The sequence below is a fragment of the Setaria viridis genome, chromosome 9, assembly GCF_005286985.2.
Source record: "Setaria viridis chromosome 9, Setaria_viridis_v4.0, whole genome shotgun sequence".
NCBI classification, from domain to species: domain Eukaryota; kingdom Viridiplantae; phylum Streptophyta; class Magnoliopsida; order Poales; family Poaceae; genus Setaria; species Setaria viridis.
This window is the reverse complement of record NC_048271.2, coordinates 53481413-53505274: the sequence shown is the minus strand read 5'-3', so window position 1 is coordinate 53505274 and position 23862 is coordinate 53481413. Positions and strand designations below refer to the sequence as shown.

The 23862-nt window shown below is 47.7% G+C and overlaps 5 protein-coding genes across 6 annotated transcripts; 2 read left to right on the top strand and 3 right to left on the bottom strand.

Annotated features, from left to right (window-relative positions):
- Positions 1–787: 787 nt before the first annotated feature.
- LOC117837004 (thioredoxin-like 1-2, chloroplastic) lies at positions 788–2855 on the bottom strand. Its single transcript, XM_034716539.2, has 4 exons — positions 2550–2855; positions 2124–2300; positions 1873–2037; positions 788–1311 (listed from the first exon to the last, which is right to left on the bottom strand). Exons 1-4 carry the CDS (start codon positions 2760–2762, stop codon positions 1045–1047), a joined length of 822 nt encoding a protein of 273 aa, XP_034572430.1. The 5' UTR covers positions 2763–2855; the 3' UTR covers positions 788–1044.
- Positions 2856–8587: 5732 nt separating this feature from the next.
- On the top strand, positions 8588–10031 carry LOC117839605 (expansin-A19). The gene is made up of 3 exons (XM_034719986.2): positions 8588–8976; positions 9081–9393; positions 9468–10031. Exons 1-3 carry the CDS (start codon positions 8847–8849, stop codon positions 9778–9780), a joined length of 756 nt encoding a protein of 251 aa, XP_034575877.1. The 5' UTR covers positions 8588–8846; the 3' UTR covers positions 9781–10031.
- Positions 10032–11451: 1420 nt separating this feature from the next.
- On the top strand, positions 11452–16772 carry LOC117837856 (uncharacterized). Of its 2 annotated transcripts, none has more exons than XM_034717641.2 (6): positions 11452–12054; positions 12153–12669; positions 12753–12906; positions 12996–13086; positions 15015–15086; positions 16030–16772. In XM_034717641.2, the coding sequence occupies exons 1-6, from the start codon at positions 11788–11790 to the stop codon at positions 16357–16359; spliced, it is 1431 nt and encodes a 476-aa protein (XP_034573532.1). In that variant the 5' UTR covers positions 11452–11787; the 3' UTR covers positions 16360–16772. The 2 variants fall into 2 exon arrangements, with proteins under 2 accessions (XP_034573532.1, XP_034573533.1); XM_034717642.2 differs by having other exon boundaries at positions 11455–12054; positions 12756–12906.
- A 384-nt stretch (positions 16773–17156) lies between these two features.
- On the bottom strand, positions 17157–18768 carry LOC117837858 (heavy metal-associated isoprenylated plant protein 27). The gene is made up of 2 exons (XM_034717644.2): positions 17976–18768; positions 17157–17819 (listed from the first exon to the last, which is right to left on the bottom strand). The coding sequence occupies exons 1-2, from the start codon at positions 18057–18059 to the stop codon at positions 17433–17435; spliced, it is 471 nt and encodes a 156-aa protein (XP_034573535.1). The 5' UTR covers positions 18060–18768; the 3' UTR covers positions 17157–17432.
- Positions 18769–18916: 148 nt separating this feature from the next.
- LOC117837857 (chloroplast protein FOR GROWTH AND FERTILITY 1) lies at positions 18917–21929 on the bottom strand. The gene is made up of 2 exons (XM_034717643.2): positions 21488–21929; positions 18917–19870 (listed from the first exon to the last, which is right to left on the bottom strand). The coding sequence occupies exons 1-2, from the start codon at positions 21776–21778 to the stop codon at positions 19052–19054; spliced, it is 1110 nt and encodes a 369-aa protein (XP_034573534.1). The 5' UTR covers positions 21779–21929; the 3' UTR covers positions 18917–19051.
- Between the last annotated feature and the right edge of the window lie 1933 nt (positions 21930–23862).

Sequence of the window (23862 nt, the reverse complement as noted above, 5' to 3'; positions counted from 1 at the left end):
TCCAGTAATGTCGACGGCGGAGAAGACCTCGACGCCGGCGGAAGGGGACGGAGCTCCGAGCAGGCATATCGCAGCATCCGACGGTGGCCGGACGACGCTGAGTAGGCCAACCACCTCCGCGAAATTCGAGAAGAGAAGGAAAGGGATCGGCTGCGTTGCGGTGGATTGGAGGAGGCCGCGAGAAGCGCTCCACGTCGACGAGCACGTCGGAGACCAGACCAGTAGATGGGGAGGCGAGCCGGGGAGCAGCGCAGGATTCTCACGACGACTTGTCCGCCTGATCGGCGGCGGGCGCTTTTTCCTGCGCCTCGTCGTCGTGCTTGTCGTCTGCGACAGCCTGCGGCGCCGAGGTTTGGAGGCGGCGTGGCGGTGGTGCTTGCAGCGGAAGGAGTCGATCAGAATTTCTCATGGCACTTGGAAAAAGAAGAGGGATATCATAACGTAGCAAAGATGTCATTGATCTGACCGTACCATTTGCCATCTTACAGCAGCTCGTCTAGTGTTAACTGTTGAGGACGAGTCCGCGCCTCCCCGTCGGCGCCGTCGGAGACCGGGATTAGCGTCCACGGGCACGGCGGCTGCCGAGGCCGGCCGAGACGCCAGACGCTGTGGTGGTGCGCCACTGCACCCTAGCGCTGGAGATCGTGGGGTCGTCATGGCGCCATCGAGGAGACTGATGAATCGAGGCACCAGTACAAATATCAGCACCGTTGTGAAACCTGAAACTGCACTTGCTTGACGAATGACGACTACCATTTCCAGGGAGGAACTCATGCACAACGATTCATGAAATGCAACACTACTACCAAACAGCAAGGACATGAATTCAGACAACCACCATGCAAATTCCTGATGACAAAAGCTCCACAACACTTGTTGCTACAGCGACTACATTTTTCACACTTCTATCAGACAGGGTCACAGGGAGGGCTTCATAAGTAAAAATCTTGAAGCCTGCAGCCCGCAACCATGAAAAGGAACAACATATACACAAAGAACAATAAATAACTGTACAGAACTGAAGAATGTGATCATCATCACATATTATCTTCCCGATGAGACCACAGCCCTGTCCTCGGACCCCTGCCTGACCAGCGGCTTTGCTGCTGCAGGAAGCCTTGGATGGTCATGAGTGATGACCTCTGCGCCATCTTCCATGCTCGGAGCCAGATCTGGCTCCTTGGTGTAGGTGAACTGCAGGTCCCTGTTTGCAGCCAAAGCCAGTAGCTCTGATTCCTCTATCCCCTTAATTGGGCCAAGGCTGCATCTATCTGGTTTGTGCTTTGCAAGCGCATCCTTGAACTTCTTGATCTGCATACAAAAGTCACCACTCCCATTAGTGAACTTCAATTGCTAACAACTAATGACAAGCGTCGAACCTCATTGATTCTGCAATGAGACACAAAATAGACAATCTAAATTACAGTGGAATGCAGACTATACGTCAGAAACATGATCCAAATCACATAACTATCATTGTTTCCAGTCATGTTCAAACTTCTTTGTATGACCAGGAACAATGTATGAATCGTTAGGGGTATGCTGTGAAGCCCTCCTTGGTTAAATTTGAAAGTACACAAATAACTTCACATTCAATTCCACAAACTATATCGGGTTGCAAACATAAGCTCACGACTCAATGACAAAACTCCCAATTTTTTCCACTCCCTTCTATGTAGTCCCAAAGACGATATTAATAATCATTTAACAATATCAAATTGATACAACATGGGTAGGTTGTTTTTAGTTCCTAACTCCTAAGCCAGAGACAAATCTTCCATAAGAGCTGGAGCAGGCCTTTCTTTTATACGTTTTCGGATTTGAACAAGGGACATGCCGACGCCTAAACACGTGATAGGATCATAATCTTACAGTTGCATTGGTACAGCTGAAGCTGCAGAGCCGGCCCTGAGCTCCCCTGTAGAATCTGAAGAAAGGGAACACATGAACATGAAGGCTGTGGCACATAGACTTGTGCTCCTCAAAGTTCACTTGCAGGAACTGCACATCTGGGTTCCGCTCCGCAAACTGGCAAATCTGTACGAGGAAAGATAACTGTTACAACAGAACGATTGAATTCCCATGACAAGTGCCATGCAAAGTATCCTGCTTACTAATATTACCTTGGGATGGAGGGCATGGCAACCGGCGCAGCCAGGTGAGAAGAAGTCGACTATGACGAGCCCGTCGCCGGCGTTGATCAAGGAATCGACGAGTTCTTGGGCGGTGTGGATCGCCCGCATGTTGGGCTGCAATCCCTTCTCCCACCACTTCATGGTTTTCCCAAATGAAAGGTTCATCTGCTCCAGCGAACAAGAAACAATGTCAGAGCAGCACATACAAAAGCAAAGATTAAAGAAAAAGGAGGTTTTCCGAAGAAAAAAATGAGGATAAGATCGAAACTAATCATGGTCAATGTGGAAATTTTATGGCTATCCGATTAACAGTATTAGCAATTTCATCACGATGAAACGAGACAATCCTAAAATAAAAAATAAATTCACTTTGAAATCAATGTAATTACTCAGGACTCGGAAGACACGAGTAACCTGCACCGGCGACGCAACAGGATTCCGGGACACGGGCCTCGATCTCCTGGGCCCAACCGCCATCCTCCCGCCGAGGAACGGGCTCTTCCTCCAGGACCAGGATCCTCCGAGCCGCACCGCCACGGCTCCCCTCCACCGGCCGAGGGATCCCGCAGCCCGATTGCAGGCTGGCGACCCCACGCTCATCTTCGCCATCGCCTGCGCTGCCGCCATGGCTACCTTCCTCACGGATCACCGAGCTCGAGCACAGCGTGAAAAGAGGAAGAGGAGGAGAGAAGGGGGGATTCGAGAAAGCGGCGACGGAAAGTAATGGCGCCTTTTTAAAGCGTGGATAAAGGGTAGAAAGTAAAAACCGCCGATCGGAACTGCTTGCAGCCGTCTGATCCGTTAGCGGCTTGCTCGATGGCTGCCACGTGGAGGAACTGGGGTAATTATCTCGTTGCTGGCGGTAACTGTTTCCAGAATGGATAAATCCTGGATAAGAACAAAAAGGATCGGGGCTCACAAGGCCGCCGTGGCTCCGGCAGGAGCTGGATTGCCACGTGTCGGAGCGACAGCAAAGTGTAGCAATCTGACAGGCGGGCCCGTGACTAAGTTAGAAAATTGACACCTATTTCCATTCCCAAACTCTGTACTCTGTGGTCATACTGTACGCCACCCCTATGAGACTAGTTACGCAGCTCATAACACCCGTTAATGTTCTGATCTGGCATTCTTAACTTTTAAAACCATTTCAGAGGCTAAGATGTGGATTGTGGAACAGTTTATGTGACTGTTGAGCTACCCGGCTTACGGTTTCTGCTTATATTTGGAACAAAACAAATTTGAAGTGCTCCAGCATGAGCCATGCAAGAAGTCTAAAACATGCAGATCAATAGGTGGCACCAACGGTGCCATCTCATTTTCAGCTGTAAACAATCTTCATTCTTGACTTCTATGTTTTTTATGATTTTTATTTTGATGAAAAACCTCTATGTTTAGAATTACGGGTGCTAGAAATATATATGGCGTTTTTGTTCCCTTTTTCCCATCAAGTGAACTAGGCCTCTAGTATCTATAGTAAATCAAATGGATAGAGATGATATCCTGTGGTGAGTCTGAGCTCTTACTAAGTGAGATCCTATTTTTAGTGACCAGTTTCTCGGATAAATGGATCGTATATGCGGTGAGCGATCGACGCAGCCGCAGTCGAATGATCATATACACTGGTAGCTTGCTATTGATAGCAACCAAGTCCACGGCGTGGAGGATATGAGTCGGCTATTTTAAGAGCTAACTGGTGTACTATGATTATCAACTATTTTCTGCACATATTTTCCTTTCTCTTTTTGTGCTTATCCTGTCTGAGAAAAAAATATTTCATTAATCCTATGTTCAGAGATGATGAGATAAGACAAATTGCTTGAAAAGTATGCACATATTTCTGCAGCATCGAGGGACCAAGAGCAGGCACCTCAAATTCCTGATGAACAGCTAGGAAGCAAAGTGCCGTCATCTTCTTCGCCGTCCCCTTCCTTGGAAATCGCGTTCGCGAGCCTGGAATTGCAGGAAGGTTCGCTTGAATCCGCTAGGCTAGACCATACAGCCAGAATGGCCTGCAAGGTTCGCGAAGCCCATCTCTTAAGGGGCATCCGTATAGCTAGATTCAGACTCAAAGATTCAGACTTTGAGTGACGTTTATTTCTGCACCTAGCACTCGAATGGTCTTCTTCTGATCAGTGATGGCAATGGGGCGCAGCTGATTCAGCAGACTCGCATTGATCCTAGGCTTGGCATCTTGTGCTTCTTGATGACTCTTCTGCAGCTGACATGGTGATTAATTCAGAACCTAGCACGACAATGATGTTCTTCTGATCAAGCAATACATCTTCGGGTCAAATGTTGAGTTCGATCTCTTCAGTGAGATCCCCAACATCATTCCTGTGGAAGGCACACTGCATGTGTATGACTACTGGAGATGCCAATCACCCACTACAGATTAGTCTGCTCAACTTCAAGTCTCGTTGAACAGCTTTCGAGCTATGAAACAGAGCCACCAAGGGAAAGAGATCGCTCCTTCTGGATTATTTCTCTCCTATCTCTCTCTCTCTTTCTGAATGTATGTCTGTGTTAGTAAATTCGAAAGAGTTCTGAATTCGTCCCTTAAGAACACTGACGATTGAAAGCTCCTGCTCATGCCCTGCCACTGTCAGTGTTTAAGCGATCCTGACAGAAGATGCTCATTCAGAGCGCAGCTAGCTACAGCATTCATCAATGGCTCAATGACGATGGCTAGCAATTGCATTGTCACTTAAGCCTGCATTGCATCACAGGAGAATTGGATTTGACGGCGGGGACGACGGAGATGATAGAAGGCCGCCGCCACACCATCCAGGGGAGAAGCGACAGCGAGGCTTGCCCTACAGCGAGAATCAAATACGGCGATGGATACGGCTTAGGAGGAAGATATGGCGGGGAACGGGGAGGGGATAGCCATAGGAGAGTCCGCTCGGCTCGAATCTCGCGGCCGCCGCCGCCGCCACCACCGCCGTCGCCGGGAGGGAAGGAGGGAGCGCGGTGGATGGTTGGCGCGGAGGAAAACAGGGACTAGGGGATTTATGAAAAATATTGGATCCCAATTAATAATTGGGATCCAATTATTTTTACTAAACCTCCTCAATCGGATCACACCTATTAATCGTGATCCAATTTAGAGAATTTTATGTAAAATATTGGATCATGATCATTAATCGCGATCCGATTAGGGGTTTATGAAAATAGTTTTTTTTATACCACAGGTCTCCAGCCGTAGCCAGCATCAGCGACTCTCCATCTCCGGCACGGGGAGGAGGCGATCCACTTGCTTCCTCACTGGCAACGTCCGGCTTCTGGCTTGGCTTCAATTCTGCTTGCTTGTGGCACCGAGTTCGTCGCAAATATAGCTAGCGCGCTCGAGCCATTTGCAAGATTCGTGTCTGACCTCAGCCAGCATTCTGGTGGCCGCTGCAACGGCGAGGAGCGTGCGCGTTGCTGCGGTGGGGAACGGCTGGGTCGGCCGTTGGCGGCCGCTCGGCTGGTGGCGTGCTTGTAGCCGCGTGCAAGCATTGCAACTCCGTGCTCAATCTACACTGCTTTTAACTTCTGCAGGTAATTATCCTGTGCTGCTACATATTTTTTGTTCTTATTGAGTTAGGGTTGGGGATAGTGAATACCGAATTTAGAGCGCGGTCGCTTGTCCGGTTGTGTCATCTCGGCTATGGTCATCTTTAACTCTACCAAAATTAAATTCATGTTCTATTGTAAACAATAATAATACAGATAGTTAACCGGTTCCTTTTTCCAGAGGAAACAACGAGTGGACTCCACCAATATAGGCCAATTTTGATCTTGATAACTACATGTTGCACTTCATTAGTTCTAGTGTAGTCTTGCAACTTAGGCAATTTAAATCAGATATGATTTGCAACTTGTAAGTAGGTAGTATGCAGGCCTCATCATTTTCTCCGCCATCTCTTTCCTTCCCAAATTGTTTTCTCGAGGCTTGCTTCAATTCCAGGATGCACTGCTTGCTGAATCTGCAGACAAATGCGCGTTTGGTGGGGAATGTTTCAATGCAGAAGCTACATCACGGCACTACACCATGACTTGAATATCTGACTTAGATGTCATAGGATAAATTAAGGTACCATGCTTTCTATCACTTAAATACTGTGATTTGGATTGCACGTAAAATCTATAAGTCACATGCTTAACCAACCGTTAATTTTAAAGATCATGTTATCACTCAATCACCAAAATCACAAATTATGATATAATGGAACCATATTTCTTACACACGTTTCGAACAAATCAGTACTTCAACCAGATAGTTGATACAGTAAAAATCTCATCTTTGTTTTTCATCTGCTATTAATGAGATTGGTTTCCAATCCAAACTGTTGAGAAATCAGCGTCCCGAACTTGACACCGATTTTATAGAAGTGGAACTAAAGTAGTGTGCTACCACTTCTTTTGTACACCTTTATCCACACTACTTCAAGAAGACCTTCGCATTGACACCAATGCGTGAGATCAGCTCTCTACATGGAAACCTAAACCTTTATTCACTACTCAATTTGATACAAGACTCACTTGCACACTCTTTGTGTGGCTATTCTGCCATGACACTACTACACTATATGGTTATCTTGCAATCTTCTACTTGAGACCTCTTATGTCATGGTATGGCTAGGAGGGAGGGGAACACCTCTATTTATAGGAGCTCATGATCATTGTGGTGTGACCATGTGACAACTTCCACATTTTTCCATACAAAATATCCTAACTGTAGAACATTCCTCATCCTTATCTAGTTTTTTATATTTCTACCATGCTAAAATATCTAGTTGTAGAATATTCTACACTTCACCGTAAAGTATGGCAACTATGGCTCATGCATTCTCTCCAATTTTTAAGAACCTTCTTATCTTGTCATAATCTTATCCTTGTACATGTCAAAGTTAGTCTCTTGAGATCTTCCACAATCTTTTAGAATGCTCCAAGTACGCATTGCATATTTCAGCACGAGCTTTTCAGGACACACCGACAGGACCACTGCAAATTAGGCCTGTATCAGCAGCATATGATGTCTGAATTTCAGAGCTCCTATCTTGCTCACTGCAAATCCATTTGTTCTTTTTTTTTTTACAGATTGGACAAACCAATTGGTTTGTTCAACGGTTACAGAAAGAGCTTGACCTGGACTGTGCCTTGCCGCCTCATTTGGTTACTCTGAATCTGGCGAGCGGTTCGAACTTGTAGCCGTTGCATGATTGTCACCGAACTAACGTTACTAACCGGGCCTGCTTCAGTTGAACTTGAAACTGGTGCGAGCTGAGCACTGCTCCATGGTTATGATGATCTTATGATTGAGGCGGTGGATGCACAAGCAGAATCCAGTTCCAGGATGAACAAAGAGGTTATAGAATCACGAAAGCAAGCAACAACCAAGGAACTGAAAAATACTGATAGTGTCAACAGTCAATAGCAGATGAGGCTATGTGCTGAATTGCTGATTGCACCACTACAGAGAGCCAAGTAAATTAAATCCAGAATATGGACAGCATCGCATGGAAATTTGACTCCTTTGTTGAGGTAAATCATGTTTCTGATTCGTAACCTAGGCCAAACTCACTGCAATCCAAAGTATAATTCATACATACAGAAATGGTGTATCCTCAAAGAATAAAAGCTCGGTTGACCTTGCTTTAGATTTAAAAAAACTCAGTTGACCTTCAGGATCTGGTAAGAGGATGAATATATTGGACTGACTTTTTTTCAATGTTTAGTTCGTCCAAAAAGAATATCAACGTTCGGTTCACCAGTGGTTGAGCGAAGCTAGCCGCCTCTCTGCAAGGGTTCAAGCCTTCAAGGGCGTTGAGCAGTCACTTCACATTCTAGTTTTCAGTTGCTACCGGCACTCCTCTACATGTAATATTGTACTGAACGAAAGAACAATGATGAAGTAAAATATTCAAAGAACAGCTACGAAGTAGATTAAAATATAGAAATAATCCTACTTCCTCTCGCTTATCCAGTTGAAAATTTGATTGTTGGAATGTAGGTAGCCAGAAAAAATCGAGCGGTTGCATTATTACACTCTGGTGTGAAACCTGTCTCATCTTAATGCTGTCGAGTTCTCATCCAATGGGTGACATAAGTACATAACGTATACAATGCAACGAAGGATTCTGGTACTCTACCTAATAAACAGCATGTTTTTAAATTCTGGTACTCTACCTAATAAACAGCATGTTTTTAAAAGGGGGATACGGGATTGTTGGATTATGAACTGTACGTAAACTGCAGTTAGAACAGCTAGTAGCTTCCTACAAACATTTTGACTGGAGAAACAAATACTACATAGACCTACAAATCAATCATTAGCGATGCGCAAGTCAATCTCTCTCTTTTTTAATTAAAAAGAAGGAGTTCCAAAAAAGTACAAAGCACCAAAAGGTGAAAAGAGAAGACAACGCAAGTCAATCTCTGGTCGTTGCAAACCATGTGCTTGCGATCGTTAGAACAGTACTAGCGGTTATTCGTTTCAATCATGGAACAACAATTTCTTTTGGAATCTATATCCAGTTCGTTGCACGGTCTCCTCGACTAGTAGCAGGTCCTATATAAGCACCACCATCGCCGCAGACATTCCTCACCTCCAGGCTCCAACTCAATTCGATCCAACAATCCATTTGCAGGAGTGCAACGAACACTCTCTCGACCGCTGTCTCCCTCTGTCCCTGCAGCGTCTGGGATCGATCTCTGCTTCTGAAGAAGATGGGGAAGCGTTTCCTGCACCAGCTGCTGCTCGTCGTCCTCGCGCTCTGCTTTGCACCGGTGAGACCTGACGGCTGGCTCCCGGCCACCGCCACGTTCTACGGCGGCGCCGATGGCTCCGACACAATGGGTAAGCTTACAGTTTGGTCAGTTTTGTGGCATCTGCAGACTGCAGCTAGCTGTTGCGTGTATGCATGCATGCGTGTGACGTGTATGCATGCACTATATATGCAGGAGGCGCGTGCGGGTACGGGAACCTGTACGACCAGGGTTACGGCATCAACAACGCGGCGCTGAGCACGGCGCTGTTCAACGACGGCGCGTCGTGCGGGCAGTGCTACGTGATCATCTGCGACACGAGCAAGTCCGGGTGGTGCCGCCCCGGCAAGTGGGTCGCTGTCTCCGCCACCAACTTCTGCCCGCCCAACTGGTCCCTCCCCGGCGGCGGCTGGTGCGGCCCGCCCCGCCCCCACTTCGACATGTCCCAGCCCGCATGGGAGAACATCGGCATCTACAGCGCCGGCATCATCCCCGTCCTCTACCAACGGTATACCAACTCAAACTTCTCACACCCATCAAGCCAATTCGTCACCAGCAACTGATCGTTGGAGTTGCATGCAGGATCAAGTGCTGGAGGGACGGCGGCGTGCGGTTCACCATCGCCGGCTTCAACTACTTCGAGCTGGTGCTGGTGACCAACGTGGCCGGGAGCGGGTCCATCCAGAGCATGGCGGTGAAGGGCACCAGCACGGATTGGATCCCCATGTCCAGGAACTGGGGCGCCAACTGGCAGTGCCTCGCCGCGCTCGCCGGGCAGGGGCTCAGCTTCGCGCTCACCTCCACCGGCGGCCAGAGCATCGTCTTCCAGGACGTCGTGCCGGCGTGGTGGCAGTTCGGCCAGACCTTCAAAACCTACCAGAATTTCGACTACTGATTTGCTCCCCCCAAGACGTAGGGTCCATCCGCAAAGCGTGTGGCTGCGTGTTCGCTATCTGATCATTGTTTTTTCTTGCCTATAAAATCCGTTCTTTTCTATTCTTTATTATTTGCACTGTTTCATTTCCGTTCAATCTCACTTGTACTTTGGAATCATTTGATTATTACAAGTCGCCAACTAATGGTTGTAAATTTAATCACATGATCATTCCCTTCCTCTACCAATAATTGCAAGTTTTTTTCGTGCCATTGTAAGTTTGCCCAGTTATTTGTCAGCCTGGGCCCATCACTGAGAAATTAGTGACAGATAAGGATGTGTCCTAAATTAAGCTCTAATGGCCCCCCAAATGCAGCAGGCTGTTGCTCACTGATTACTCCAGTAATTAAGCTCCATTGGCCCCCCAAATGCTCAGTAATTAATGGATTTGTAATCTCCGTCTACGAATTCGTTCGTCGCGTCCTCTTCGAGACGCACTCGTGTTTCATGCGGCGGTGACAACTGATAGCCGCCGCAGATTTTCCTTGCGATCAGAACAAACTGCCACGAAAAGAAAAAAAAAACACCACTAGCGGTGAGGAGAGGAGCACGAAAACACGCATGCACGACCCCAGCGCATGTGCAGCAAAATCCGTACTACGAACTGGCTCTCAACGAAATTTCAAGGGGCTGCGGAACGAGACACGAAAGTGACCCGACGGGTTTCCGGATGGGACAGCGTGACAGCGTCAGCTGGCGATGGCCGATGGCAGCAGCGACGGCTCGAGGCTCCGCCTGTCTCGTTGCTTCCAGGCGCTGGCGACGGTGAAGGTGAACCGATCGGTGAGCCGGCGTCACCTCCTCCTCTATCAAGGTAACTTGCACCGCAAGGTGTTCCAACACGTGAAGATCTCCCGGAACAAAAACAAAGATAGCTCAAGATCTTCTTAGTACGATCTGCAAATTCATTCAGTGCTCTTTTCAGATCATGTTCACATTCGCACCTCGCTTTCCCGGGATCGGAGAGGCCAGAAAATCGAGCAGATTCTCGGCGCATTTGGAACAGAGTAATAACATGTCCACCCCTTTGTGTTCTCTTTTTCTGAAAAGGCCCCTTTTCAAAAAAATCGAGCGGCTCAATTCAACGTACCAGTGCGACGTGCAAAAAAAAAAAACAAAACAGTGAACCTGGCCGTGAAACACGGCGTTATCCTTATCCATGGCCGGTGCAAGAGTTGGGAATCCAGAAGCAGCGGAGGGCGCTCCTGCAAAAGCGCGGTGGTCGGTCGCCGCGCCGGTTCGTCTAATCGTCCTCGTCCCGGGCCGCCACCGCTTCCGCTGCTGGATTTGCCCGAGCCCCAAGGCGTCGCAATAATTCGCTTTCGCCGGACGCGGACCTCCCGTGGCGTCCCAGCCGTCCGCTCCGCATCGTGCGGCTCCCCGCCGTCCCCCCTCGTCAACAAGCCTCCAACGCCGCGCACCCGGCGCGGCGGGGCCCGCGCGCCAGCCGGGGTGGTAGCCAAGCGGACGCCAGCGCGAGCCGCTTTAGCGCGGCGCGGGCCCGGGGCGCGCCCCGGCCGCTGATCTGTGATCGGACGGAGGGGAGCTGCGGGGGCGGGCCCACACTGGTTGGCTGCGGCCTGCGGGCTTTGCCCTTTTGTGGCCCACCACGGGAGGGCAGGAGGAGGGATCCTGTCCGCGTCCATCCACCGCCCGTGGGAAGGGAAGGGAAGGGAAGAGCAGCGAGCGTCGCAGGCATCGGCTCCGCCTCCGCCCCGCCCGCCGCCGCCGCCGCCTCACCGGCCCCCCTCCTCCTCATCCCCCGATCCAATCCCCGATCGCCGACCCTCGCATCGCCTCGCCGCGCGGCAATATTTGGAACCCTTGTCACCGATCGCCTCATGCCGTACCACTGACCGATCCCGCCCCCGCCCCCCACCTCCGCCGCCGCCGTTCGCTCAGTCGCCTCCGCCTTTTGTCTCCCGCCTCCTAGAAGCTCTATCCCCCCGTCGGATTAGGGTGCGGACGATGGCTACCAGCGCCGACGCGCATGCTGCCGTTGCTGGGGCCGGGACGCCCCCGTCCGATAGCCCGGTTGGGGCGAAGAAGGCTGGGGCGGCGGCCGCCGCATGGAAGCGCCCCGGGGCCGCGACGGTGCCAGCCGCGGTGGCGGTTGAAAACCCCATCATGGACGTGGAGTCCTGGCCGGCGCTGCCCGGACTGGCGTCTCCCCCGCCACCGGCTGCGGGGCTGGCGGCCAAGGCGTCACCAAAGGCCGCTTCTCCCGCTTCCACAGTGAGTTGTTACCAGTGTTCGATACAGTTACTAATGACGAGCTTGAAATTTGGTACCATTTGATAGATTGGGTTTTACTGTTGTCGGAATGGTGTCAGGTGGCGGTGATCTCGCCAGTCTCTTTGGGCAATTCGGGCGCTCCGGATGCTAACCCTGGCAATGAGGCTCCTGTGCGCAATCCTGTGGCCCAGCGTGCTCTGGTGATGCCTGCGGCGGATGGGCTGGAGAAGAATGCCCCTGCCCCAGAACCGTCCCCTGTCTATGTGCCTAATGCCCAGAGCAACGGCGGAGATTTTCATCATCAGAGTGGACGTTTTGGTTCCCATGCCCATGGCCGTGGTGGTGGCTATGGTGGGGGAAACAGGAGGGGCAATGGCAATGGTGGAGGTGGGGGTCGACGTGGGAACGAGCACCATGGGGGTTTTGATGGGCCACGGCGCGGAGGTGGCCGCAGAGATGGGCATGGACCAGTTCACCAGCATCGTGGCCACCAGCCAACATACGTTAGGGCTCCTCCTGCTCTGGCTGTTGTAGCAGGAGCACCTCCGCCGCCACCACCATTCGGTAGCCCTACTACTCAGACACCACCTTATGGGGCACCTATGGGCTTCCCAGGTATGCCATGCTTGTGCATGGGGTTTATGAGATCTTGGACTTGTCCTATTGTTATGTTGCATTAATTTTCTTCTTGTAAATAGCAGACATAGTGCCGCATGTTTACTATTTTCCGGTGTCACCTTCCACGGAAGGCATTCAAGGCCTGCCTTTTGTGCCTCATCCGGCAAGCCCCCAGGCTATGTTAGTTGATCCTCTTCGAAAGGAGCTTCTGGTGCAAATTGATTACTATTTCAGGTAGTTGTTCATCTACATTGTTGGGAATCTCTTCTTTTATCTGTGAAACTGCTCTGGTCAATTTCTTTATCCACTTGTGAACTATGCAGTGATGACAATTTGTGCAAGGACACATTCTTGCGGCAACACATGGATGACCAAGGCTGGGTGCCATTATCCCTGATTGCTGGCTTCCGCAAAGTAAGTTTGCAAGTCTTCTGAATTGATATTTTTCAGTAAAAATCCACTCTCAGTTCTTATTCTGTTTCTTCAATTAGCTATCTAGTAAGCTTATGGGCCTGTTCTGTAGTTACTTGACACCATTGGATGAGAGGGACTGCATATTGTGGCGTCGATCAATTTAACTGAATTGCAAGATGGCTCCTAACACAATTAATGAGAATTTGGATTGTATTACTGGTGTAATTGATAACATGGATGACACAGCTGCGTTGCATTATTGGATCTAATCTTTAAGATATCTGCATTTCAGAAATCAGATACCTTCACAGTTAATTATATTGCCAAGTAGTAATGTCAGTGAGACCTATAATTCGTCCGGTTTTGAATGTAATTGCATCAATGCTACCTTCTAATAATAGCACTATTTCAATAAGCACGGGACAAAGTAGATGATGATGGGATAGAGTCAGTAGGTGTACTTTTGGATCATTCATATGGTTAGGAAAGTGGTATGTATTCAGAAACAGAGCAGGCCATATTCTTTGACACTGTTTACAGTGGGTTTAAGCTCATTGCTAGTATTAGTGAGGGCGCTCTTGGCCTGGTTATGCGATCTTGTTTAGCTTGAGTTGAGGGTCAATTTATACAGGGGTCAGGTTGTCTCACAGGCACAATTTTGTTCAAGGTTCAGCGAGTTTAGTCCATCCCTCTTAATGCCTGGGGGACCTGGAATAGGTATATGGCTTTGGACATTTTTAGCATATTCAGTTACATGCGTATGGTCTGTTGATGCACTTAGCTAAACAGCACTGCTCCCATAGATTTGTATGAAACAAGACGCGAACCATATGTCTTTATATTAGGTTGAGCCACCGCAGATTATTTGTATGGACTAACTACTGTGTCCATATGCATGCTCATTCTACCTTCAGAGGACAGGGGTTTGCTCTTGAACTGATATGCATATGCCATTGTTGTCACAATATGTGTTGGGTTACTTGGGTATACACACAATTGATTTTCCTCTAGGCTAGACCTGCCCAAAATTTGACAGGTATTGCCTTGATCTTTTTCCCCCTTAAGGGGTGGGGTGGGGGAGAGGGGTTGGGATACCGACAATGAAACCGGTAGCTATGAAAGGCTCATGGGTCATCAGTATGCTGTTGCTCCATGTTTAATGAATAGTAGTCAGAAGGAAACAGATTTAGCTGGGGTCACTACAGAAGGTAGCATGGCGATGCAAGTTCTGTTGTCATATGAAGGATATTTCCCTCACAATAGGAGAATGGTTTTATTTCCTGTATTTTCCAGAAAAAGGACATTTTGCTTTCTGGGGTGGCTTTGTATGGCCATTTTTTTCGTGGTATCAAGTTCTTTTCTCAGCACGATTTCCTCCGCTATAAAGCATGGCTTGCGTTGAGACTTGAGAGTTTATGTCCCTTTAGGGTTTCTATCATATGCTTCCAGGATACCTATTTCTCTTTTTGATGATGCTGACCTTAATGAGTTATGCTTTCAACATTGTTGGAAATTGTCAGTTTTTATAGGCGACATTGCAGTCAAGGCATGCTATGCACCCTACCAGTCTGAGTGTCAGACTGTCTGGGAATGATTGCACGATTTAGAGCAGACTGCTAATGAAAGTTCCTGTGGTTTATGTCTCTGCTTTGTTTATCTTTTATTTTGTGTTGCTCATAGGTATGTGCAATAATTGGCCATTATCTACAGCTGGCACCATAATTCATTTGCAAATGCAAAAAAAGTCGGTGACATTGCATCCATATACGTGACATTGCATACATATACATGAGACTGGATACTGCTGATTGAGTGAGGTGTCTTTGTGGCGTATAATAATAGAATCAGATAACCTTTTCCAGAATATTGAAATAGATATTTTCTTCTTTAATAAAGAGACGGTGTCACTCATCTAACTTTTTTTACAGGTCAAAGATTTGACTAACAATATACAGTTTATCTTGGAAACAGTCATGCTGTCTACCGTTGTGGAAGTACAGGTAATGATTTCCTTTTATGCAATTTCAAAATAAATTTGCTTTGGCCTGGTTACTATAGTAAAACATGTGAATGTTCCCATATCATTGCACATTAATTCTAGAAAATTTATGATCAAGAGCTATTAATTATCTTATCTGTTTGCATAGTTCATTAAGTCATGCATAGTTTGTTAATCACGCGTGATCTGGTTACTGGTTTGCATCTTGTTCTACACCTGGAGTTTATTAATTGACATGGTATCCACAGACTAGCAGAGTTTATATCATTCGATTACTTGCTGAGGGCATGTTTTTCTAGTATGACCATGGAAAATATATTTAGTATGAAATTTATTCAACGAGGATTAATTGATGGTAGGGTTGTTCCTAAAGTGACTTCATATTATTTGGGTCATAGCAAATCTTTAGTGTGCTTCAAAACAACTTATTCTCAATCGCTATACTAGGCCATTGGACCAGAATCCAACCAGATCAACCCTTGTGTGGCTGGATTTTATCCAATGTCTACTATACTAATTTTAAGATAAGTTCTTTCAATAACGTGAAAAATGCCAAATCTCTTGATTAATTCATGTAATTTAAATAGAGTTTCTGGGCGTTAAGTGCTGCCATTGAGTATCATTACTACCAGAATTGAAAAGTGAGCCTTGCATTTGTATGTACAATTAGGGACAACAAAAGTTTGAATCCTGTCCTCGATGATCAAAAGGCCTTTGCATACTTGTTGGTACTTGTCTTTGGATTTGATCAACTTTGCAATAAAGTTAGCATTAACCAGATCAAAATCTTGTTCCTTAGATGCTTTGCTTGGTTACACATGTTAGATAATCTTATGATTCTCCTTTTGTCATGTAATGTAATTGCATGGCCTAGAGTTAGGAATTGCTATAATCACTTTGCCCCTCTCACTTAAAGGCCTGACTCATTCTTTTATGCTGAACAGGGTGATAAGCTAAGAAAGCGTGGAACATGGGGGAATTGGCTGCTTCCAAAACCAAATCATTATGCTGGAAGTTCTTCTGGTTTGTTGTCCCCTGTGACATCTAGCATTGATTCGCTGGTATCTCAGTTTCATTCTGTTGGACTTGAGGGGGCAACATACCATGGTAACATGCAAGGAATGCCTGGTGAAGCTCTTCTGACTAGATCAGTGACTTCAGTTAGTCTAGGAGGTTATCATGCACCAACCTTGGGTGGGCTACACAACAATGGGAGTGGACAACTTTTCGGACCAAAGGCAGCAAGAAATTTACTGAGGAGCGATACCTTCTGAGGCTATATGCTCGAGAGATACGAAGTATAACGGCAGGCCGAGTTTTCACAGTGACGGCATGCACACCTTATCTAAGTACGAGGTGTAAAGATCAGTTGGTTAAAAAAGCAAAAAAAAAAAAAACAAAAGCATAATACAAAAAAATAGAGATAGAAATATACAAAAACTGAAAAAACAAAAAAAAAAGAAAAATGAAAAAGGTGAAAAAGAAGAAGAGGGGGCATAGGTAGATTGTATCGGAACTCTTGTTCTTTCTGAGATGTGTTACTACCCAGTCAGTAGGCTTGTATCTGAATGCAGCAGTTTGATGTCTCTTTTTGTGTGAACCGAGTTATTTCAAGTGTCGTGAACGGTATCATTCAGAAACTGTGGAGTGAACAAAAATATATAAAAGTAGGTGACACTATTATTAATTCTTGTGTTCCTCGAGGATTGGTGCACTAATTTTGCCTGCGTTTATTGCTTTTTTGAGATTATACACTATGAAATCATGTTCATTGCAAGTGTTGTTTCGATTCCATGCGCGTTCTGATAAAATATTATCTTCTAGCGGTGCTTTGTCTTCTGTTTCATGTTGGTATGAAGTTATCGATTGTCTGGTTCATGCACGTGCATTCAACATAGTTCTACATTTCTGGCGGTAGCTCCCATCCCAGTTTCAATGAAATTTCTAGTGGTCGACTTTCTTCTTAGTCAATGGAAACGTTTCCACGTTCGTTGCCTGACTGCCTGTCTGAGTTCCTTTGCATTTCTTTTAGCAGTGTTTTTAATCACACCATAACAATGTAACCATCGCTTCAGGAGCAACACAGTATGATTCACCCTTTTCTATGAGCAATGATGGTTGTCTAGTTTCAGCAAACAAAACCAGAGGGGAGTTTTCGTCGCACCATTCCAGGTCGGCCATGTTGAAACAACACATGCCGAGTCCATCTCAACATTCTTCCACATAGGGTAAAAAACTGACTTGCCACAAGATTTCAAAGCTATCAGACCAAAGATAGGAAGCATTCCGGAACTGTACAGGCACAGCTTGTATGACACGAGATGGAAGTGGGCGGGTCGGCGCGGGATCACATGACGGCGCACGAGTTTGGGTTGTCGTCGCTGAATGCGGTGGTGTACCTCTCCTCCATGGAGCTGGCCCTGACGAGCGGCGCCTTGTCGGGGTCGTCGAGGACGTTGCGCACGTACCCTGGCGGCGCCTTCTTGTCGTAGGCCCCGGGCGCGTAGGGGTGCGGCACCACCTCGTAGGGCACGAAGGGCCACGGCTCCGCCTTCTTCCCCGCCCGCCGCCGCAGCCGCCTCACCACCTCCGCCGCCTCCACCTGCCCCGACACCGTCACCTTGTTCTGCTTCGGGTCCACCTCCACGCTGCTCACGCCTTCCATGCCCTCCAGTGCCTTCCGGACCCTGCGCTCGCACCCCTCGCAGTCCATCCGGACCAGGAAGGCCAGCTCCTGAATTGACCAATGCCGAACAAAACAGTTGAGACATCGACGATCGCTACGCCGATCTATGTGATTGATCACAATTCACATGCCATCTACGGGCATTGCCGTACTGCCTATGCCTTGTTTTGTCCGCGAGAGTAGAGTAGCAATAGCAAGCCGTACCTGGAATTCCTTGCGCTTCTTCCTGCCGATGACTTTGGCCGGCAGCTCGCAGAGCTCGGCGATGAGGTCATCCACGCGAATCATTCCGACCGTGCTATGCTGGTGGCCAAGGCCAACCAAGACGGGGGTACCTATCTGATGTCGGATGCGGCCGTTGTGCCTTTGCCGCCCCAGTACTTATGCCGATGGAGATGGTTGTTGATGGCCTAGCTCGTCGGGACGTCGGGTAACTTTGAGATGCTTCGGAAGCGAGAGAACATATGTTTGTTGTCACGTCGGAGTCAAATCGTTTTGATCCTGATTGCAGGGGCAAAAGGTTATAGGGGACCTTTTTTTTCCAGGTAAGATCTTATGTTTACTTCAGCACCGGTTGTGCTGCGCCCTCCTCTTTCGGTTTTCTTTTTTTGCTCGAGTGGCTTCACCATTACACGGGCGATGTTAGGAACTCTCCAGATGTAATTAGCAACGCTTAAGCGACAAAGGATTTGGCTGAGAGGCCGGAACTTCCCGTCGCCGCAGGGGAAGTCATGTGCAGAAAAGGTGCAGCCATGGATGCAGAGCCCTCTTTTTTTTTTTGTAACTCCTTTTCAAAGAGGCATCTGGATCTCTCCAAACTCTTCTGACCACACGCAACGTGATTAGTATATTTCCTGTCCCAAATGGGAAACGGGCCCTCCCTGGATCTCGCGATTCTTCTGCACTTGTTTGTATCGGCATCGGTCGGCTTTCTTTTGCTAGGATTTCCGTCCCACTCAATCCTGCCGGGAAGGCAAGAACAGCAGCGCCAACCTTCTGTGAGTACCATAATCCTTCGAGATGCATACACACATTGCTGGGAGGCTATAGCATTATAAGAGCCAGCAGCCTACCCTCCCAATCCTCATGATACCCATCTTTCCATCAGATAAAACCAGCAAAAAATACAGAGCAGGAAACCGGTGTAAAGTGAGCAAGGTCAATTTGCAGCAGTATACATGTAGTAGTCTCACAAACAATAACCATCTATTATCAAACTAATTGCCAACAATGCTCTTACATGAAACAATATCTCGCCGAGTAAACACACGTGGCTAACATCAGTACAAGCTGAATCCAAAGAACTGCCCCACCAGAAGAGCTAATCCCATGCCTATAGCTACTAGTGAAGCAGCCCAGGTCAGTTTCTCCGTTATCCTAGGAACCTTCTCTTTCAGGGCCTCGCTACAAGAACCTACAAAAGCCGTGTAACTACCCATTGAAAACACAGTGCCGACCAAAAACATGCCGAGGAATGCCGCGCCAGCAAAGCGCGATGGAAGAGCCAAGGCGGGCAAGACCATCAGCAACGCATCCGGTTGGAGACCATGGACGATTCCGGTGGCGAATGTTGCAAAACCGACTTTCTTCTTTCTGGGAGCTGACGGGGCCTGCAAAGGATCACTACTGCTCATGCTGGCGTCGACGCCCTCCAGAACTAGCTGTGTGGACTCTTGAACCTCTGAAGCTTCCCGGATACCCATGGCTCCTATGATCAGAAGGGTCAGGCCTACAACTCGTGTTCCCCATGCACGGAAAACCTCAATGTGCAATCGATCCTTGAGTAACAAGAAGAGCAGACCAAAAATAACTTGTCCTGCATCATGACCACAGCCCCAAAGGGCCCCAACCAGTCCACTTTCAAGGCTTGATCTCCCAATAGAAAGTGGTGCCAAGGCAACTAGATGGTCAGGTCCAGACAAGGTGTGTAAGCACCCAGCTAAAAAACCAGCCCAACCGCTGCTTAGTATCTCTGTCGTGAGGAGTCCTCCACCACTTTTGGCTACTGGTTGCATCGATGCATATGCAGAATGAGGGATGGTTGAGTGCAGAGTGCCAGTAATAAGTGTCGTCAATAGGAAAAGGGCAGCAGTGGAAGCCTGTGATACAAAAGATTTTTGACACATCAGAATAGAACAGAGAAAGACCAGCAATAAATCTTAAATTTTGATGAACAATGGCATAAACTGGTAGGTTGTAAGCCCTTATGCACATAGTAAGCCACAAATCAATAAAACACAAGCTTGTGATGGGAAATCGTTTAATCGGACTCACAATATACAACTTGAAAACAAGAAAATGACAGCTGTTAAGTACTAAAATCTAGTCTGAACCTGTAAATAGCATCAGAATTCAGATTAGTCACTAGCTTGGTCCTCTTAAAGATGCATGTGTTGTACTTCCATTATCAAATTTCTCTGATTTTAGAACTAAATTATCAAGAGCATATACACTTCTGTGCATTAAGCTCTCTCTGTTTTTTTAACAAAAATCAGTTTCTAATGCGCCTAGCAAGAGGTCCTAAGCACAAAAAGAAAACATGCAAGTACCAGAGTTATTGTCAATTACAAAAAGCAACCCGTCAAAACGATTGGTGTATCCTGCCAATAAATCACCAAGCGATACCGGGAGCAGTGAACAATACATGTGATAACCAAAATAGCATTATTATCAGAGATCAAGACATTTCAGCACATCTGAAGGTTAAAATCACCCGGCGAGTAAAAAAAAGGCATCCCTTTACTTGCAACAGGAAATTGTGTGGTATAACAATGCAACAAGCCAACAACTAAAAACCTTCAATTATGGCACTTTATCACTTCTTTTTATGGAATAAGAACACTGGCCATGCAGCCTGTTCTGACCACTGCATGTTTATGAGCACAATTCAGGCCCACTCCTAAGGAAACGTTACTAAGGCATTACGAGCAAAAGGCAGTTCACCAGACAAATCAAAGAAAGCAACCTCAGCAGCTAAACAAGATGCATTGACATCGACATTCTACACCAAAATATACGATCTCAACTAAAAGCTGGAAGGATTTGCACCAATTTCTAATCTCACTAGGTTAGAGGACCAGTAGCCAAGACCCTCCCTATGACCACAAGCACTTGGGAGTCCTTGGGTCCTTGCATTGGATGGTGTCTGGCTTGAGTTGTCATGGAAACCACAAAAGAGAACTTTGTCTAAAACTTGTCAAACCTAACTCAGAGCTCTCAGTCACCATACAGTCTCTTAACTTCCAGCAGTATTATCCAAAGTCATAGGCCTATTCGGTGTCCAATCAATTGAAACAATGCACTTCAGGTGTATTCCTAGAACAAATTTAAACTTTTACATGCTTCACAGAGGTTAATTCGGTGACTTTTTCCTTCTACTCGTCATGTGCATTTAGCATTACTTTCATTGGGTCAACATAGAGCCAACTGCACAAGGCGTGTAAATTACCGTTCAGCATTTTCCTGCTCCTATCCAGATGTAGCAAGCTTATGCTGAAACCAGGCGGGCATGCGCATGCTCCCTGATCCAGAAAAGTAGCACGCCAACAATGAATTGCTTACACGGCACACTCAATTACGCTAACCACCAGCGCTATCATGTCCTGGCAGTGTTCTACTCTAAAAGTATCCTGGCAGTGTTTTACTTTCCGAACCAAAGATTGCAATCTTACTAGTATCTTAGTCTCTTAGACGGGGAGGGGGGGAAATCCTATCACCTTTGGGAGCAGACTCCCGAGCAGCTTCCACGGATGCCCAACCGCCGCCGCCGCCGCCGCCGCCCTCGGCACCTCCTCCGGCACGGCCGAGACGCCCTCGTGGCGCAGCGGCGAAGCCAGCGCGATCGCGCCGGGCCGCGCCGGCTGCAGCAACCGCAGCCGGGGCCATGCCGCGGCGGGGAGGCGCCTGGAGGGGAGGAGAGGGGACCCGCCCGGCAGGCGGATCCGGGTCTGCGACGGTGAGGGGGAGGGGGTGGGTGAGGCGGCGGGCGTGGAGATGAGCCGCTCCATGGGAGAAGAAGATTAGAGTTAGAGGGAGGAGTCGTCCGGGAGACCAGGGAGGATGATGTGGGTTGCGAAACAACTTCTTTTGGACTCGGCGAGGATGAGGGGCTGGCAGGGCAGCCAAGGGTGGGGGTGGCGGCTCGGCGACGCGGAAGAGCGGGCACTCCCCGGGGTTGGTTGGGTTGGGTAGATGGTTCGGGTCGCCTAGCGCGGCACGGCGCGGCGACTGCGCTGCTTTGAGTGCGGTGGTTGGGGCCTGGCTGAATCGCGTGCAGTCAGAGGGAGGGAACTGGGAAGGAGGTGGCGGTGCGGCGCGCACGTTGCTCGTAGTAGTTGTGGCGGCGTACTGTTCTGCGTTTCTGTACTGGCACGATGGCGATGTTAAATGACTTGGTCCACGGAGGTAACTGCTGACGTGGTTGCGTAAGCGTACGTATGGCTCCCGATTGATTTCAGTAAATTCTACGGAGTATATTTAGGGCTGTTTGGCTCGACACGCTATATGCTAACTGTGGAATTGTGATCGGAGAATAGATGGTTAACTTAGAGGGTGTTTGGTTCCACCTTGCTAAATTTTAGCAACTAAAACTTTAGCAAGTTTAATCTTATTTAATCCCAAATTTGCCAAACACCCTTGCTAAACTTTGGTTGCTAAACTTTAGGCCCATAAGCAACCTTTTGATTGCTAAACCTTGCTAAAAGGTGGGATGGACACCCTTTACCCCCTATTAATGCCTGTCTGGATACCCCCCTCTCTCTCATTAAGGGCAAATAGATCATTATCCACCTCATTAAATGTTGTTTAGCTGATGGAACAAAACAGCCATGACTAAAGTTTAGCAACTACAGTTTAGCAACTTTTAGCCCCTAAAGTTTAGCAAAGGTTTCCAAACAGGCTCTTAGTGTTGATTAGGTTTTAGATGCTTGTGTTAGAACGAGTATATTGGTATAGACGTTGAGCACTCGAGCTTTGGTGCTTTGATAAGCATATTGGTATAGACATCGAGTTTGATTATGTTGCCTAGTTGAAACCAAATCTAAATGAGAAGGTGGCTTCATTACTTGTGGATCAAGTTTTTTTAAAAGGAAATATTACGGGTTTTTGGACGAGTGAAAATCTCAAATTCTTTATCTCAACATAACAATTGTTGTCTACTTTTTTTAAACTTAGTATAAATGCCCGCATCTATGTACATGTGCACATACTTAGTCTTACAGACGCACATATGAATAAACTCATTTTACATATCTTAAAATTGCTGAAAGTCATCAGAAACGTTATACTATAGGTTACACTTTTAAGATTGACTATATATTTAGTCATGAGCTAGGTGGAGCGGTGTCTAGCCCTTTGTGAAACATGTTTTTTTTTTCAAAGGAAGCCATCAGCCCACAAAGCACCGAAAGACTAGTTTGTCCACGAGCAAGCTTGCTTTCAGCCCATGGCTACAGAGCAATAGGCCCAAATGCTCCATTGTTGTTTGGCGGTGTCGATCTGCTCCGTGAAATCACCGGTGGGCTTCCTGAGGCCTGATGCGTGTACCACTAAGTCACGTATCCAATTACCCAAAGTGACCGATCATTTCCCTTTGTTCCGAACGTGTCATGTGTTTGGATCCCCCGAATTGCACTACCCGAGGGCACCAAATGAAGGCCACAAGCGGGGGCCCACGGCAACAGTGGCCACGCATGTCCAGTTGTCCACCACCACCACCACCTTTGGCGCATGCAGGTGCGCACTGGAGGAGCTGTTGCCTGGTGGTACACGCCCACGTCCAACATTTCGTCCCCGGACAAAGTTGCCAGTGCAGCTGCAGGGGCTTTTCGGTAAATACATTAATAAACAAAATAAAAGTGATCCTAGTACTCCTCCTACCACCACCACGGCGTCACCGAACAATTATTCCAACCACCAGCTCACGGGCGCTTGCAGTCGCGGCCTTAACCTCACACACCCCGGGACGGGTCTTGTTTAATTCCAACGCAGAAGAGAGCTGAACCTGAACCTGAACCCAACTACAGTGGAGTACTCCTACTCAGCAGCTGACCGGCCTTGGAATCGGAACAGATGGCCCCACTCGTCAGTCACA

What these genes read in the sequence shown, in the direction of transcription:
- LOC117837856 (XM_034717641.2), top strand. Translation starts at nt 11,788, where the DNA reads ATGGCTACCAGCGCCGACGCGCATGCTGCCGTTGCTGGGGCCGGGACG. An exon ending in CCGCTTCTCCCGCTTCCACA is followed by an intron (nt 12,055 to 12,152) that starts GTGAGTTGTTAC and finishes GAATGGTGTCAG; the next exon opens with GTGGCGGTGATCTCGCCAGT. An exon ending in CAAATTGATTACTATTTCAG is followed by an intron (nt 12,907 to 12,995) that starts GTAGTTGTTCAT and finishes TGAACTATGCAG; the next exon opens with TGATGACAATTTGTGCAAGG.
- LOC117837858 (XM_034717644.2), bottom strand. Translation starts at nt 18,059, where the DNA reads ATGATTCGCGTGGATGACCTCATCGCCGAGCTCTGCGAGCTGCCGGCC. An exon ending in AGAAGCGCAAGGAATTCCAG is followed by an intron (nt 17,820 to 17,975) that starts GTACGGCTTGCT and finishes TGGTCAATTCAG; the next exon opens with GAGCTGGCCTTCCTGGTCCG.
- LOC117839605 (XM_034719986.2), top strand. Translation starts at nt 8,847, where the DNA reads ATGGGGAAGCGTTTCCTGCACCAGCTGCTGCTCGTCGTCCTCGCGCTC. An exon ending in CGATGGCTCCGACACAATGG is followed by an intron (nt 8,977 to 9,080) that starts GTAAGCTTACAG and finishes CTATATATGCAG; the next exon opens with GAGGCGCGTGCGGGTACGGG. An exon ending in ATCCCCGTCCTCTACCAACG is followed by an intron (nt 9,394 to 9,467) that starts GTATACCAACTC and finishes AGTTGCATGCAG; the next exon opens with GATCAAGTGCTGGAGGGACG.
- LOC117837004 (XM_034716539.2), bottom strand. Translation starts at nt 2,762, where the DNA reads ATGGCGGCAGCGCAGGCGATGGCGAAGATGAGCGTGGGGTCGCCAGCC. An exon ending in CTGTTGCGTCGCCGGTGCAG is followed by an intron (nt 2,301 to 2,549) that starts GTTACTCGTGTC and finishes TCGCTGGAGCAG; the next exon opens with ATGAACCTTTCATTTGGGAA. An exon ending in GCCATGCCCTCCATCCCAAG is followed by an intron (nt 2,038 to 2,123) that starts GTAATATTAGTA and finishes TTCCTCGTACAG; the next exon opens with ATTTGCCAGTTTGCGGAGCG.
- LOC117837857 (XM_034717643.2), bottom strand. Translation starts at nt 21,778, where the DNA reads ATGGAGCGGCTCATCTCCACGCCCGCCGCCTCACCCACCCCCTCCCCC. An exon ending in TCGGGAGTCTGCTCCCAAAG is followed by an intron (nt 19,871 to 21,487) that starts GTGATAGGATTT and finishes TTTGTATCACAG; the next exon opens with GCTTCCACTGCTGCCCTTTT.